General features: G+C 42.5%; 2 protein-coding genes across 6 annotated transcripts; one reads left to right on the top strand and one right to left on the bottom strand.

The window, feature by feature from the left end:
- Positions 1-56: 56 nt before the first annotated feature.
- STKLD1 (serine/threonine kinase like domain containing 1) lies at positions 57-12,368 on the top strand. Of its 5 annotated transcripts, none has more exons than XM_083875825.1 (19): positions 62-158; positions 825-920; positions 1,370-1,414; positions 2,731-2,805; positions 3,392-3,496; positions 3,676-3,746; positions 4,358-4,473; positions 4,822-4,934; positions 5,029-5,189; positions 5,623-5,753; positions 6,390-6,473; positions 7,147-7,263; positions 7,808-7,942; positions 8,899-9,027; positions 9,843-9,980; positions 10,550-10,678; positions 10,945-11,082; positions 11,385-11,464; positions 12,258-12,368. In XM_083875825.1, the coding sequence occupies exons 1-19, from the start codon at positions 144-146 to the stop codon at positions 12,318-12,320; spliced, it is 1,941 nt and encodes a 646-aa protein (XP_083731951.1). In that variant the 5' UTR covers positions 62-143; the 3' UTR covers positions 12,321-12,368. The 5 variants fall into 5 exon arrangements, with proteins under 5 accessions (XP_083731953.1, XP_083731951.1, XP_083731954.1 ...); XM_083875826.1 differs by lacking the exon at positions 62-158 and adding an exon at positions 231-249; XM_083875827.1 differs by lacking the exon at positions 825-920 and having other exon boundaries at positions 57-158.
- On the bottom strand, positions 11,732-17,221 carry REXO4 (REX4 homolog, 3'-5' exonuclease). Its single transcript, XM_083875830.1, has 8 exons — positions 16,884-17,221; positions 16,098-16,456; positions 15,655-15,807; positions 14,696-14,889; positions 14,242-14,330; positions 13,935-14,009; positions 13,605-13,679; positions 11,732-12,990 (listed from the first exon to the last, which is right to left on the bottom strand). The coding sequence occupies exons 1-8, from the start codon at positions 17,145-17,147 to the stop codon at positions 12,883-12,885; spliced, it is 1,317 nt and encodes a 438-aa protein (XP_083731956.1). The 5' UTR covers positions 17,148-17,221; the 3' UTR covers positions 11,732-12,882.
- Between the last annotated feature and the right edge of the window lie 66 nt (positions 17,222-17,287).

The raw sequence follows: 17,287 nt of genomic DNA, 5'->3' as shown, positions 1-17,287 counted from the left end.
CCCCGCGGGGACACGCCCCCGACACGCCCCTCGGGGCTCTTAAAGGGGCCGCGCCCTCCATACTCCTGCGTGAGGGGGGAGCCTCACGCCTTCAGGGCCACTGTCCCGCAGGCCCGGGCGGGAGGTCGGGCTGTGTCCCCGCCATGGAAAAATATGAGGTGCTACCCTCAGGCTTAAGCTCTACTCGGCAATAAGTGGGTGGCTGCAGCGTTGTGGAGGTGTAGGTGGTGCTGGAGGGGTCTGTGTGGGGTACGTGGCCCTGAGGTGAGGTCTATGAGCAGGGCAGGGACTGTGGGTGCCTTTGGGGACATGGTGTGAGTGACTCTGAGCGGGTTAAGTGATGCTGGAGGGGTCTGTGTGGGGTACATGGCCCTGAGGTGGGGTCTTTGAGTAGGGCAGGGACTGTGGGTGCCTTTGGGGACACGATGTGAGTGACTTTGAGGGGATTAAGTGGTGCTGGAGGGGTTTATGAGGGGTTTATGAGGGAAATGCTGTGGAGAGCATTTCTGAGAGCAGCACACAGGCACAGGAAGTGGGTGTTGAGTCGCCCTGGGAGGGGTTAGGTGGTCCTGGCGGGGGTGTGGGTAGTCCCAGGGGTATTTTCAGCATAGGGAATGTCCTGAAGAGGACGGAGGGGAAGGAAGGCCTGTGTCCCTGTCAGGAGTTGGGGTGAAGGTAGGGGTGTCCCTAGTCCTGCCATGGAGAGCTAGAGGTGTTCCCTGTATGGAAGGTTCCTATGGAAAAGTGAACAAAAGGGGAATTTTTTTGCCTCAGTTGCTCTGCCCTCACTGAGCAGGTGCTTTGGGTGTGTCTGTGCCCCGCAGGTGCTGGAGCAGCTCCAGCCCGGGGCACTGGGCACAATGCTGACAGCTCAGCTGAAAACAGACCAGGGTGCCCAGAAGAAATATGCAATAAAGCAGGTGAGCAGGTGGTTGTTATGAAAACAAGGGTTTGGCGTGTTTGTTTTCTCCAGAAGCGCCACCATAGTAGCGGGAGACCCAGGCTGGGCAGCTCAGCTGCTGGGTAAGAGTGGGATGGCTCATTACAGTGCTGCTTTTTTGGAAAATGGGAGATTCAGATCATTTACTGGAATGTTGAGGCTCAGGGTGGGGAAAGGGCAGCAGCCCTGCTAGTTCCCCCTAGTGTTCTCACCTCAGCTCACTGCTGCCCTGACAGTGTAGAAGCACTGTCTGTCACACACACATTTTCAGCTCTGTTTTACCCATCTCCCCACACCAAAACTGCCCCAAACATTCTATCATTGAAAATTTATGTCATTTGCAGTCCAGTCACCTTGATAAGAGTGTTCTGGCTCGAAGTTCCCCAGTGTTTCTGTTACAGTCTCATCCCTGTCTCTTGTTTGGTGCAGGTTGAATGCATTGACCAACACCAAGCAAATGTGGCCTTGAAGGAGGTATTGGTGCAGTCTTTTCTTTACTACTTCACTTACAAAGACCAAAGTCTTGATAGAACCAAGTCTTTTATCTACAAGGATTAGCTGAGTAAATAATGAGTATATAATCAGGCAGGACTATTTGTGGGCCATGCTCTCTGCCCTCTGTTTGGGCTCAGGCCAGGGGTTTATATTCATTGTTCTTATTTTTGAATATGTAAATTCAAATGGACAGCTTTTCTCAAAGGGGTAGCCCTTTCTCAGAATTTTAACTTGCTTTGTGAAGCCAAAGAACAAAACTCATCCTTTTTTCCTTTAAGATGTAGGAGAAGCTTGGTCTGTTTGTAGTTTATTAATAACTTGATGTCTAGATAACATATTTCATGATATGATAATTTCTCAGAGTTGGACTTTTTAAATGTGAATGATTTTCTCTCTTTGTACTCTTTTTTTTCATGCAAACTTGTTTCAATGCCTTGAGTTAGAAGCATCAGAAGCACTCTTAAAATACCAAAAAATGGTTTCAATAAAATATGTGGGATAGCACATGATGGATGAGTCTCCCAGTGCCCAGTATGCACAGCATCTGGAGTTGGAAAAAAAAGGAGAATAAATGTCTGTGCAGATGTTTTATCCCAGTCAGAGTGGTCACTCCTTTGTGTACCAAATATGGCATTACCACTAAAGCCTGATCCAATTTTTCCTGTTGAAATAAAGACTGAAGTACATCTATTAAAATAAATGCAATTATGCCATCTGGGAGCGTGGCTCTTTTCAGTTTTTCTGTTGTGCCTCCACAGCCACAAACACAACTATAGAAGAGTAACCTGAATTCTTTTTATCTTCCACATAATCAGCAAATTTGCTGAAGCGATTAGGATTTGTGAGAGCCCTGCAGGAAAACCACCTTCAGTGAGATAAAAATCTCTCGTGCGATTGTGTTTGCTGAGGTTAAAGCTTGCATGGAGGTTACAGGAAATAATGGCTGCACTTTAAAAGTCATCCTGACTTACATTCTAAGAAATGTTTTCAGGTTTGGGTGTTAGGAACCAAAGAAGGGGGTGGTTCACACATCATCTCACTGTGGATCAGTTTATATCTTGGCATCTCACAAGGCTGTTGCAGCACTGAGTAGAGGCTGAGTGAAATATTTTCCTTCTTTCCACATTTGTGTATGCAAATATTTAACAGAGCAGGCACTTTGGAAGAGTTTGGTCAGAAATGTGACGTGAACAAGTGAGGGACTGGCTTTGGGTGTTATTTAACGTCCTATTAAAAGGGAAGGACTGTGTAGCTATAGAAAGCTGTCTCTCTTTTATCTTTTTTATTCTATGCAGGCAATGGATTTACTAAAACTCCACCATTCTAACATCTGTACTTACAAGGAATTGTTTGTGACTTGGAATAGCAAGGTGAGAGTGTAGCAGAATTGGTTATGTGTGGTTTATGCTTTGGGTACATGAGCATATTCACAGATTTTAACTTGGGGTCATTGGGTTGAGATGCTAAAAAAGGTTTTTTGATTTGAAACAAGCCTGATTTTTTTTTCTTCTAAAGCACATACACACAATAAAAAGCTGTGAATATGTATGGCTTGGAGTCCATCACATGAAAGACTCCCAGATTCTGATGGGAATTCAGATTTTCATGCCTGCAGGAAAACCCTTCTATAGGAGACCATAAGAAGCTGAAAGACCTGACTTATTTATTTGCAGATTTTCTTCAGTGCTTGGACAGAATCTTTGATGATTTTATGGATATATAATTGATTTGAATTATCCCATACAGCTTCAGATAAGATGCTTGATAGTGGTGATTTTATTTGCTAAAACAATGAGCATGCTGTATTTTTAATGAAAGATATTAAACATTGTCTCTTCTGTGAGAGAATAATCACCTCAGAGCCCTTTTGTACTGTGAACATCACACCCACGAGTTTGGTTTTGTCTCTCTTACCTGCACAGAGTTCAGCAGTTTTGGTGCAATGTTTTATTGCAGGTCTCATCTCTGTTCCTCTGCCTGGTGATGCAGCACTCAGGCCAAGGAGATCTTTCAGCTCTAATCGAGGAAAAGAGGCAGAAGTCAGAAAAGATAACAGACAAGGTAAAAACTACAGAAGAGGCACCTGTTTGAACTGAGAGACTTGTTGGTTTTATGGTGCTTCTTCTTTCTAAAAATCCTCCCTAAAGCCTTCAAAGCACAGGAGGGTGGTTTTGGAAACTCACTTCTGAAAGATATTTGAAAGTTTGTGTTACACTTTCATGTTTTTTTTCCCTCCACAGGTAGTTCAGAAGTTCCTGGGACAGATGGTGGATGCTTTGTTTTACATACACAAGCAAAATATTTGGCACAGGTGAGCAAAAATCTCATTCTCTTCGTCTGACAGGCCCTTGTTCTTTGCAATGTTGGTTCAGCACAGTGCTCAGAGGTAGGGAATTTCAGTCTTCCAAAAGGAGAAGTAGAGGGATAGAAATTCCAGACTTTAGATTGTCTTTTTTTTTTTTACTTCTAAAGTTACCTATTTCTTGAGTTTTGTGTGAAATACTCATTTGACTGAGTTATTATCTCTTGGCTTTTTTTAATATATATATATTTAAAAATTTGTACATCTATGTAAATGCTCACATTTTGGTGGCTGTGATGGACAAAGTTTGTGTATCTGAATAAAAGACAACCCTTGCATTCCATGCTCAGATCAATCTGTGTCCCAAGCACAAATTTTTAAGCATTTAGAGAGGAAAAGAATTGTATTTTGGTTGATTATCACTTGTAGATTAAAAAAAAAAAACAAACACCCAAACAAACAAAACACAAACAAAAGATGTCCAAACCAATCACCCAACCAAAAAAAACAACACTACAAAAACCAACCCAACCCTTCTGAGGCTGAAGATGCAGGGAATATGTAATTATATGTCATTAGACTCCAATTTCACAGGCTGACAGAAAATATTTGTGTTGCAGAAATCTCAAGCCATCAAACATCCTTGTGACTGGTGAAGCATCTTTCATGCTGAGTGACTTCAGTACTGAAACACTTGTGAAAGATGGGCTGAAATGGAAAATAAGAGTGGAAGAAGGTAGGGTTTTTTTTCTTTCCTACTGTATTTTTAAAATTATTTCAGTTGTGGTTGATGTTTTTAGACCTCAGAGAAAAATTAGATAAGAGGGGAAAAGTTATCTTCCCTCTCCTTTCTTTGCATTAAACTATTTATCTTCTAAATAAGATTTTCATTGGCAGTCGTCTGCAGCATTCATTGCGCTCACAAGTGAGAAATGTAGATCTGTGTGTGAGTTTCTGCAATCAATACAGTTGGAATCCTTTTTAGCTTTGTCCTCAGAAACATCTTAGAAAAATGTTCATTAGTTACAGCGTGTTTTGTCATTTTTGGAAGCACAATGTCACCACATCATTCCTGTTCCTACAGAAAGCAAGTCTTGGATGGCTCCAGAAACATTTGGATTTTCTTTCACTGAGAAATCTGACATCTGGTCTCTGGGCTGTGTCCTCCTTGATATGATGAGCTGCTTTGCTCTGAACGTGTGTAAGAGTGATTTATCAGGGGTTGGAAGGGTCCTGGGCTCATCAGGATCTCTGAGTGTGTGAGGGCTCTCTGACACTGTGCTCTTCCCAGGCAGAAGAGAGAAATTCCTTACTGCGGGATCTCAGAGGGGGCAGCAGCTGCCTTGAGCGAGTCCTGACCCTGATGCAGGATGGAGAAAGCAGATATTTGCCTTTCTTTCCAATTTTATTGATGATGCTACAGGTTGAGCCCAGAATGAGACCCACAGCAAGGTGAGTTCTGGCTGCCTTCCCTTGATTTATTTGGTCCCAAACTCCTCCTACCTCCACAAATTGGGAGTATTAGCTGCTGTTGGATAGGGTTGAGTTAACATTGCTTATCCTTCTACCTCAGCAAATTGAGATATTAAAGACTTGATATTCATTCAGAGTGGACACTGAGGTGCACAGGTGCCCCTTTTTGCAGTTATATTATCAATTCGTGTTTTAGACAATTTTATTAGCCTGGACTTGACATGGCTTGTGCAATATGAGCTCTTTCTTGAGCTGCTTTGAAGTAAATTGTTTAAGTTCTGTAAAAAATAACCTAGTCTAGAAGGAGTATTACATTTTTTATATCAAAATGAAATCATGCCTGTAGGTTTTTTTCTTTTCTAACTTTCCAGTTGTAACTCACTGCTGCTGCTTTTATCTCTTGAAATTCCAGGGATCTGGTTGCTGTTCCATTTACTAGGAAATGCCTGACCTTTGCGGGTGCCACCTCAATAAAACTGAAGAAGTCTCTGTCTCCCACAATAACAGATGTGTCCTTTCAAGGAGGAGTTGAAAGTGTTCTAGGTAAAAAGGAGAATAAGATTAATGTAAAGTTGATTTTTATAGGAAATAGAGTCTTCCAGTCGGGATGTATTCCACTTGGAAATAAATTCTTGGACATTAAATTTACCTGAAATAAGATGGGTTACTGTTTGGAGCAAGGATAACTATGCAGCTTCTTCTCTAAATTCCTCAGATTCTCAGCCATTCCTACTGCAAAAGTTAAAAAGGGTCAGAGGTAATTCCCCAAAATTTGGGAGCTCCACTTGTTTTCTTTGTATTGTAACATCTTTGCTAATTTATGCCACAAAGGATCTGCTCCATTATTTTCCTTCTAAGTGAGGAAGATGTTATTTTAATCTGAAAAGTCTATTGGAATAATGCATTTAAAGCTCCTATCCCTGCTCTGATTAAATATTCCAACAGATTCCCAAAAATGTATATAGAATGCCAAATACATTATTAATCATAACACTTTATTAACACTTAATATTGAAATGTTTAATGAGCTGGGGGGAAAAGTTTTTCTCTTTTCAACAATCCCAAATTCCATTTATTTTCATTCATATGGATTCACATCTTGCACAAAACAGAGGCAATTTGAGTGCTCTGTGTAAGTGTTTGTGTGGAATGGTTGGAAGAACTTCCCTGGTTTCTCAGAATTCATGCAGGCTTCCTGGGATATTGAAGAAGTCCAGGCTAAAGGCATTCAGCACCTTGCCAGCTTTGTAAAGGATAAAAGTGGTAAGGCACTATTTGATCTATTTATTTATTTATTCTGTTCCTTCCTCGCATTTTGAGATAATAAAAAGGGGAAAACTTTTTTTTTTATGTCCATACATGAGAATGAACTTGCTCTCTTTCTATTTCTCCAGAGCTGTAGCTGATGGGATTGTGTTAATACTTGTTCTGTGCATGCTTTTGTTAACCAGTAGAGGGGTTTTACTGGATGACAAAAATGGGCACTGGGGGGAAAAAAACCCCAAACCCTGTGATATTTGAAGTGGTAACAAACTGACATTTGAGGAAGGTAATTTCCACCAGTCCTGGGATGACTTGGGGGTGATTCCTGGGGCTGCAAGGCTGGCAGAGCAAAAGGAGGCTACACATGGCTAATTCCTGTGTGTCTGGTAGAGCTGTGAGGGTGAAAGCTGTGTATTTTCTCCCAGAAACTGCACATTTTTCAAAAGAAGCTTTCAGATGAAGGTTAATAATTCAAAGCACTGTGTTAAATCACTTACAAAAATTCTCTGTCCTTTGACAGCATTTTAATGCTGGCATTGGCTTATGATGTTAAAACTCAGCTTTTATTCTTAGCTTTAATTGATAGGAGACATTTCCCACACAGGTTAAAAACACTCTGTTTTGCTCTTTTTGATTCAAGAACCTTTCCTCAAAAGCTTTCTTTCCCCCACAGCATTCCCCTATCTGCTGACATGCACAGAAGTGATCACTCTTGCCATGAAGACTCACATAGTTTCTCTGGATTTACAAGTGGAAGGCTGCATTTTATTGCTTGAAATTCTTAGTCAAGGTACAATTTTAAGACTTCCTCCTTCTGCTGGGTCTTGTAAAGATTACTGAACCCATTATCTGCTCCATTAACAGTTTTAGGGGGTAAATTTAAAGGACTAAAGAAGTTAAGCAGCTTTCTGAATTCTCATGGCCTTCCTTCAGGACTGGCATGCAGGAATTCTGTGTTAATTCTAGTGAATTTTAAATATAGGTGCTGATCTTGTCTGAATTTGTTTTCATGTCATGTAGAGTGTTGCTAGAGGGCATAAATAAGACTCTTATTGGTTTGGTGTTTAAATTTTAAACCATAAAAGTGGTTTGGGGTTTCTTGTGGGGTCCCTGCTGTCACTTTCATGGCAATTTACCCCCAAACCACCTCATGATATGAGCTTAACAATACTAGGAATTGAGTTTTAGCAAAATGTTTAAATTAACTTTCGCTTATTTGATGTGAAGAAATGCTGTTAATTGAATGTTTTGCTATGCTGATTGGAGGGCAAGGGATTCAAATTTCATTCAGAACCACTGAAATCTTTATTCTATTCCAATGTTTGTGGTGACAGCTCTGGAGCAGGGGGTGATGATGGCCCTGGATGAGAGTGTGGCCAGCTGCCTGTTACACACAGTGAGGAAACATTCTGAAAATGAAGTGTTCCTTTCAATGCTCTGCACATTATTGATGATGGCTTCAGCCAGTGGTGAGTCGCCTTGCTCATTCTTTGGGGGATATTAATTTATTTTTACTTTTTGAAACAAATCCAAGATACAGTGCAGAAGTTGTGACTTCACTGAGAGGTGTGGATTAATTATTAATGTAATTATCTAATTATATTAATTAAATATATTAAATATTTTAAACACATTAAATATAATTATCATTATTATTCTAATAGTGGTAATATTGGTAAGATTGACCAGATATTGATAACACCCCTGAAAGTTTAAGATACAATGCTGAGGCTTCAGAGATTTACAGGACCACTGTAGGAAATACAATTCTATATTTCCTCTTAGTTTGGAAACAAGTATAAACTATGCAGATAGTAATGCTTGAGAAAATGAGGGCAGAGAACCTGAATTCTGTTTTGGTCTGTGCCATGATGAATTGCAATATTCTCCCTAACTTCTCTACTTTGTTTTCTTTTCTTTTCTTCTGAACTTGTAATTGCTAAATATTTATAGTATTTTTAGTTGTTTTCAGTGTGAGTTCAACAATCATCAAAGACTGTTTTTTAGAAATGGTTACAGTAGGATTTAGCAGCAAGGAAGAGCTCTGCAAAAAAAATTATTACAAAAAAATCATGTCTAAGACCAAACTATTTTTATCCAGTGCTTCCAAATTCTGAAGCTTATTTTGAATCATTAAAATGGAAACAGGTGAAAAATTGATTTACATCCTCTCAGTTCCTTTCCTGCTCTGTGAATTCCAAGTCTGTGAGGAAAAAGGATGGCCAGGCCTCCATGTGAAAGGATCAGCTGGGTTAAGTGCATCTTGTTAAAGCATTCTATCTGTTCTCTTGCTTCCTTTTGTCCTGCTGATGGGCTCGTGTTACCGGCTCTGTTATCTCGGTTTAAACACGGTTAGTGCTGCCTGTTCCGAGGCCAGTGAGTGGGACAAAAATATCAGGTTCTGTAGAGTTTCTGTGGTTTTCAGAAGTAGCTGTGGAGAACCTGAGGAAAGTTGGGATCATTCCAGACCTTCTATCAATTTTAAGACGTTTTCCTCATAATGAGAAGATCTGCCTCTCTTGCTGTGCCGTTCTCTGGAGTTTGGCTGTGAGTGGTGAGTAGAACACAGCAGAGTATTGGGACTGAAGGGCAGCAGGTATTGAGCCTAATCGAGTTCAGACATTCCTGTCACTGGGATTGGATTTTCTCCCATTCTTGTTCCAGAGAGCTGGAATGAGATGATCTTTAAGGTTCATTCCAACCCAAACCAATCTGATTTTGTGATTCTGGACAGTTGTTTTCACAGCACTTTGTGATCTACAATTTCTACAATCACTTTGTGATCCAGAGTTAAATTAGATAAAAATAAAAATTAATACAGAGCTTTTTAGCAACCCTTTATGTGATAAGGTGTCAAATTGGAGCTGTTCAGGCCAAGATATGACCTGATTTTATATTTACTGATTTGTTCCGGTAGAGGTGTGTGGTATTCTGATCATCCTGGAAGGCTGGAAGGACAGATTGTGCACAGTTGCACTTGGTGTGTTTTATTCCCTCTGAGCAGCAAATTACCCACTGGATTTATAGGACAGCTGAATGAATTTCCATCCTGCAGCCCAGATTCTGTCGAAACTGTGACTATTTCTGGAGGTTTCTTGCTGTGATCCCTATGCATAATTTAAATGACAAACAACACTAGTTCTGCAGAAGTTCAGCTTTCTCCAATAAACAGAATTATTTATTAGTCCTGTAGCACTTGGTTTGGTTTTGTACATTTTTGATTCCTTCCCTCTGCTGCCCTCCAGACTAAAACAACGTTGCATTATTCCAATGCCAATACCCATTAAAGTTTTACTGATACAATTTGACATACAATGATATCATTACTCCATTAAATAACTCTGCCTGGTGCATTTTCTTTCTGTTAAGGTAATTCAGAGAATAATGCAGACCAAGCAGCGCTGGCAAGAGCTCTCCCTGTCACCTCTGCAGTGCTTCAGGAACACCTCCAGAACGGAGTGGTTGCAGAGTCAGCCTGCTCAGCCCTGTGGGCACTGGCACTCCAAGGTGTGTGTTCCCATCTCCCTGTCCCCTGGGCATGGAAAAGGCTGGGATATCTGCATGTCCGTGGTGATCCTGCAATCCAGGCGCCCTGCCTGGAGCAGGCTCTGCAGATGGCAGCAGAGAGAGGAACTTGCATCCTCTCTTGGCTGCTCTTCCCTGCACTCACTCTGTGACTCCCTAATGAAGCCATTTCTGATGAGCTGCAGCAATTAAATCACCAGATACTGCTAATGGGGACTCCATTGGTGGGTAGCTAATTTGCTTGGTTGATTTGGAACAGTGTTTCATGTTAAAAAAAGAAATAATATTTTTCATTATAATTTGCACTAAGGAACCCATCCTTGCAGTACTACTCTTTTTCTTCCTCTTGCAAGAATATTGTCACATTTACCTACTGCCTGCCCTTGTGCCATTATTCCACTGGGAAAAACTGAGCAAAACACCCTCAGCAATCTCATTTCTATTCCCCATCAGCAGAATAAGTTGAGTATTCAGGACTCTTTATTCTTTTGGCCTGGAGGATATTGGAAATTTTGGGCTTTTCTGTGTGTTTTGTTTTTTTTCCTTTAAAGGTTGCTTAGCTGACAGTGACTATGAGCCCACAGCAGCACTTTTGCTGGATGCACTCAGGATGAACCCAGAAAGAGCAGTGCTGGTGAAGAATGCCTGCCTGGCATTAGCCAGCCTTGTGAGGCTCTCAGGTAACATTCAGCACTTCTGCTTTCATTAACACCAACCAGCTCCATCAACACAAAAACAGTCATTAAAATCACTTCTGCCCTGCACAACAGTGTCAGCTGCACATCTGGTCTTCTACTTGTTCCCAGATATTCTTCAGAATAGTTTTTAGGAAGACTGAAAAGAATGGCCACAACTTCTTGGAAATGTGATGTGTGCCAGCTGGTGAGGGGAGGGGAAGCAGATCCTGCACCTACAGTGAACCCAGCAGTGTTTGTCTTCCCTGCAGAAACTGCAGCTTTGGCAATTCTGCTGGACCCAAAAGGCAGCGGAATAGAGCTGATCAAAGATGAATATCACCTTCACCTCGAGGATCCAGGGGTGGCAGAGGCTCTGTGCCTGCTGATGAACGAGATGGTTCAGTATGGTGAGATGGCTGCTGCTGCCACTTTTGAGTCTCTTCCTCTCTCCCATCCCCAAAATCAGTAAAACCCCAACAGCAACTCTCCAGGGACATGTGAACTGCTCTCAGGAAAGAATTGCTTTGCATCCTCCTGAGAATTCACTCCACTTGTTCCAAACAAATACCACTCTGATGGTAAAACATTTTAACTTTATCTTATCTTGCCTCCTCCTCGTGTAGTTCTATCCTCTCCCTGTGCTCCTTTAGCTCCTGCTCCACTCGTAGTGGTTCTATGACCATAAATTTCCTTTTCATTTGCGCTGCAGATGAGGTGATGCTGGATATGAGGTCCCAGAAGGTGGAAAAGCTGCTGTGTGAAATCAAACTCCAGTTTCCATTTAGCATGGTATGGAGAAGTCTCTGTGATAATAAAGTATATTAATATATTATTTCTGGTGAGGGATTTGATCATAGTGCAGAAATTTAGAGAATTAGCTGCATGTGGAGTGAAGAGTGATTTTCTAAGGATAGTTCTAGCTACTGGGAATAAGTAGTTGAAAGTTGTTTTTCTTGTTGATGCTGAAATTTTAAAAACTTACGTTTTCATCTCTTGCAACATTACATTAATTTACTACAGTCCTCATGCTAAACCAGGCTGAAGTTTATAAAAATAAAGCCGTAAGTACATTACATCCAATTTATTTTTGGTTTGGAAGTGGCATCGTTAACAAATAAAAACCAACAAAAACTTTCTGACACTTTGTGGGAAGATTTAACTTGCATTAAATTTCACCAAGTAGTCATACTGAAAAAAATGAAAATACAGCAGAGTTATCACAGGTATTTACACTGATGTTTCTTTTGCAATGGCTTCCTGGCAAATCAGTAATTAGGTTTGTTCATCCAGCCAATAAAACTGGTTAGTCCTAATTTTGCTGATTTGAGTTATGTATTTACAGAATTGTTTTCAAAGACAGTTCCAAAGTGTTCTCCAGGTTCTCCTGCAGGCATTGCACCCCTTCAATGAACAGCACAGAATAAAACAATCACAGGAGGGGAGAAAGCTCCCTCTCCTGTTGTAACAACAGCAGCCACTTCAAAGATCTATGTTAGACACATTGTTTTTATTAATAAATGAATACAAAAATAAATGGAGCAACAAGGTAATCTTGTTTGACAATTCTCACATTTTCCTCCAGGAGATTCAGACCCTGGTGGGTGCAACACTTTTGAAACTGAGGAAGGAAAAATGCTTTGTCTAAGAACAGGACTTGGCCACTGCTGGATACAAAAGCCTGGATCCTCTATTAGAAGATTCTTGCACCAGAAAAAAAAAAAAGAATATTGGGCTATTAATAATATATAAACAGGTATTTATTGCTGGTTTAGGTACCACAACTGTGTAACTAACAGCAATCATTAAGAATTCACCTTGTAGCAGACCTCATTTTGTGGACCACAACATACTTGAAATAAAGATTTTAATCCTCAGAGTTTTGACAAAGCAATGACAGTTTCTTCCTTCCTGTATCATAATTTATTTTTTTAGCTTATTCAGTGTCTATTTCCACTGAAGAAATTTAACTGATGAAGTTCTTCCAACTGCATTTGTTACAAAGGTTGTTTGAAAACAGTAGCAGGTAGCAGGCACAGGGACCATTCACAGGGATACCAGCAGCTTTCTTGGGCAGCAGCATTCCTGTACTTCCAGGTTATTGGACCATTGTCTTTGGATTGATTTTATGAAGTAGCTGCTGTCAGTTCTGACTTATATCTAAATTTGGAATGTGACATCAAACCAGCAACTGCTGCACATGGAAGATCCTACCCTGTGTTTTTATGTTTTACAATTTTTGCTTTGCTCTTAACAGCAGCTTCCCATTTCTTTTTCTCCAGGGTGTAAAGTCTCATAGCAGCTTGTGCATCCTGGATCTGAAAGAGAACAGACCAGACAGGGATGTGAGATAATAAGCAGCTAAATCTTTCATAATTTTAATCCATCCTTCCAATTAACATTTCATGATCTCTTTTTACATTTAGGCTCTGTGCCTACTGAAAGGGATAAATGGCGTATTTAGAGTGCAGGGCCCAGCACAAGGCTCTGCATTTCTGATTGTTACTTGGAAAGTCATAATGACAAAATTCTCCTGATACAGGACCTACATGCTCCCTTCCCAGTTTTGCTTCCCCAGTTCATTCCTCTTTTCCATCCTCCTGCCCACTAAAATAAAGGATCTGCTGAGGTTCAGGTGTAGCCTTTCCCACTGTTTATCCATCCTAGTACAGTGCACCAGTGCAGAAAGCTGCTTTTATGGTAAACAGATCATTTCCTTTTCCCGTGGGAATTTTAAAATAACAAGAATTCAGAGTTAAGAGCTGACTTGTGCAAAAGTTGTTTATGAAATCCGGAAACAGTGAGCAAACTTAGATGCCAATCTCACTGATGCTGCTGTCCAAGCAGAGCTTGCTGAGTTTCACTGGGGTGAAGGCACAGATTGTGGACTGAATCCAGAGCCCAGAGCTGGATGTTCTGAGGAGGAACCTACCGAGCAGTGCTCTGCTGTCTGCACCTGAGCATTGAGCAGCCTCTCACAGAGCAGCTTCAGGGATGGCCTGGAACTCTAGAGACAGAAAAGATCACAAACTATAAATCATGTCTCGCAGGACTTGAAATAACAGAGATGGGTGTAGCTATCAAAATATTACATTCCTCAAAGAATAGCACATCTTAGCCTCTGCTGGTGAAATATCAGGAATGATTAATGAATTATGAGATTTGTGCGTGCATAGGCAGGAAAGAAGGAACAGGGTCAGGCAAAAGCAAGCACAGCAGCTCTGGAGTCTCTTAATTGAGCACCTTCCCAGCAGTCTCTTACCTTGACTCTCTGTTTGAAAGGTTTGTATCTCTGTGTGTCCCTCATCTTCTTTTGAGGATGATCAAGAAGTAAGACCTACAAGAAATCACACTTTCAGTCTAAAATGTGTTATTGCATGAAACTTTACAGAGCTGAATGTGCAGCTGCCTGTTGTTTCCTCCCAGCCATTGTAAGAGACACTTTAAACTCATGAAAGGACCAGACCCAGCTCATACAGCCACGGGCTGCATTCAGGACCAGTTTCCAGGAGTTCAGGTGTGTTCCTCTGATCCACAATGATGTATTAGAAATTTAATTCTCAATGTACCTTTAGATCATTCTGTAAGGCGTGGCCAACTAAAATCCTTCCCTTCAGGATCTCAGCCACCTCCTTCTGAACAGTTTTAAACTCTTCACCTAAAATGCCACACAAAGAAACACTTTCCATGAGCAAACCCTGCATCTTTTCTGGAAAGTAATTGTATGCTTGTGACTGTAGTTGTTGTACAGTGCACAGAGAATTCCATACAGAGCACAGCATGAAAAGGATTTTTTTTTTTTAATACCATATTCCACCACTTAATTCCTTCAAGGGTGTTAGTGATCACTGTATAAAAGCACTTCTTCCCACAGCTTTTCTTAGCATTAAGTTGAACTTAAATCTCAGCATTTTGTTTTCCCAAATTAGGTCTCAAACTGTTCCAAGCTCAGCCAATGAGGCTTCTGTGACAACCCATTGAATCCTCCCTCTAAAAATCCTTTTGGGGGAGGGCCCCTCATACCTGTGTTGATATTCTGAGGCCGAATGCCACTGACAGCTGTCCTGTAGTCTGTCACCTTCTCTGTGGGCTTGACATACTTGTCATAAACACACTTCCCAAACTGGTTGACGATGGAGACCCGAGCCAGGATGCTGTCCTCGCCCTTGGGGCCCACCCCCACCATCTCACAGTCCATGGCCACGGCTCTGGTCAGCCTGAAAGGCAAAGGGACAGTTGGGGACAGCTCTGCAGGGCCCAGGTGCAGCTGACAAGGTTCACACCTTGATTTGAACAGGTCCTCTATGAAAATGCAAACTGTAACAGTGTGCAGTGCTATCACTCTGCTATTGATAACAAGGAAAAGAAAGTAGGTCACTTGTGGCTAGAGGACATGAAAGAGCCACACTTACCCATGAAGTTGAGAAGTGAGAAAAGAAAGAGAAGGTTTATTATGGTTTGGGGTTTAAATAGGGTTTGGAATTTGATCAGGGATTGGGGGATGAGAGTAACACCCCTCTGACCACAGTGGGCAACTCAGAAGTCCATCAATTTGTCCTTCCCCCTGGAAGGAATGTGTTATTTACAAAATATCAGTCTCTGTTTCTGTTACAAGCCTGAGAACTCCAACACCAGAATGTAAAAGCCTCAGAAAGCTGAAAAATCAGGGCAACAGTCACTTTTTGAAGAACACAGGACATTGGGAATGTTCCCAAATGCAGCTTCTGTTTAACCCAAACGAGGCCACACTAAATATCCCAATAGAGGCTCCTTTTTGCCTTTGAGGATGCAAAACAGCATCAACTAAGAGGTGCAGGGCACCAAAACTTTGATTTCCATTCATGTACCAAGTGGAAATGTAAATATATTTCCCAATAATCCCCCTGCCTGGCAGCAGATGCTGGGAGATGTCAGCTCAGTGTGCAGACCAGTTCTGATCAGCCTGACACTTCTGCCATCCCTCCCCCTGGAATGTCACTCACCCATCAAAAGCCTTTTCCTTAACCAGCACCTGCTCCACAGACTGGGATTGCTCTGTTTCAAGTCCCAGGTTCCTTCTGGCAATTTTTGCTGCTTCAGGTCCTATTGCTGCTTCAATATCTTTTGGATCAACGTCATCAAACCAGATGTCAGCCCTGGCAAGAACAGATTTAATTACATTTAACAGCCTCAAAGCAATCTGGTGTCTGTTGTACAAAAAGTGTGTTTACTTTTCAAAGCAAGACATAAACCCAGTGAAAATTAAGTCTGTGACTGGCACTGGCACCTCTGCAGGTTTCTGCAGGTGTCTGAGGAGTAGGGGCAAAACAAATTTTATTTCTTTCAGAATTTAGTCTGGAAAAGTGCAGCTGTTTTGAATGTACCTCTGTTTTGAATGCTCCCAAAATAAATATTCACATGCAGGGCTGCTGCCTGAAATACTCACTCTTTGGGCTGCTGCTCCACGTGTACCTCAGCTTTCCTCCTCTTATGTTTCAGCTCATCCTTCTCCTTCACAACAATGCTATTTTTCTTTTTTTCTTTGCAGCCTTTCCTGTTGCTTTTGGTGCCATTTAAGTTCTTATTTGCTATAACCTCCTTGGATTCTGGCTTGGCCAAAGGAGGACTGGCTTTAGCAGAACCATTGTTCATCTTATTTGTGGATTTGGCCTTTACCACATTCCCATTCCCATTGACTGCTGGGACTTCTGGGCTTTTGGCTGCTTTGAGTGGCTGCTTCTTTTTGGTGTCTGTTGGACTTACAGAGATGGGCTTGCTGGAGTTATTTGCCTTTTGTTTCAGCACCTAAAATAACATTAAAAAAAAAAAAAAGATAAAATAAAAGAGAAGGCTTTAGAGTGACCTGTGTCATTCCAGTAGCTAAAAAGAGCCTTCAAGAAAGGGGGAGAGGGGCTATTCACAAGAGTTTGGAGCGACAGGACAAAGGGGATGACTTCAAACTGCCGGAGGGCAGGGTTAGATGGGATATTGGGAAGAAATTCTTCTCTGTGATGATGCTGAGGCCCTGGCATAGGGTGCCCAGAGAAGCTGTGGCTGCCCCTGCATCCCTGGAAATTCCCAAGGCCGGGTTGGACATTGGGGCTTGGAGCACGCGGGGACAGTGGAAGGCGTCCCTGCCCTCGTGGAGCTGCGTTCAGGCACCGCCAGCCCGGCCCCGCCGCTCCCGGGGCTGTGTCCCGCCTCCCCCACCGCCTCCCCCGGCCTTCCTCACCTCCTGCAGCGCCTTCCAGTTGGAGGAGAAATCCTGGGGGCTGCGGGGGGGCAGCACAGCCGCCGTGCCGGGGCCTTTGGACGCGGCCGCCGCTTCCCCGAGGACCTTCCCCTTCTTCCCCTTCTTCCTCCTCTTCACGCTCTTCCCGCGGGCCGCGCCGCTCGGCGCCGCCGCTTCCCCCAGGGCCTTCCTCTTCTTCCTCCTCTTCTTGCTCTTCCCGCTCGGCGCCACCGCCTGGGGCTCCGCAGGGCTCAGCTTGGCCATGGGGGTCAGCGGGGAGGGATTGGGATCGGGATCAGGAAGCAGCGAGTCCCAGCCGGGCCGGCGCTACCGCAGGGGGACCGGCACAGCGCCGCACCGCCCCGCCGGGGAAACCCGGCCCACGCTTGGGTTCCGGGCAGAGA

Source organism: Zosterops lateralis, assembly GCF_965231275.1.
Source record: "Zosterops lateralis genome assembly, chromosome: 20".
NCBI classification, from domain to species: Eukaryota; Metazoa; Chordata; class Aves; order Passeriformes; family Zosteropidae; genus Zosterops; species Zosterops lateralis.
The sequence above is the reverse complement of the archived record's forward strand: the minus strand, read 5'-3'. Positions and strand labels throughout refer to the sequence as shown.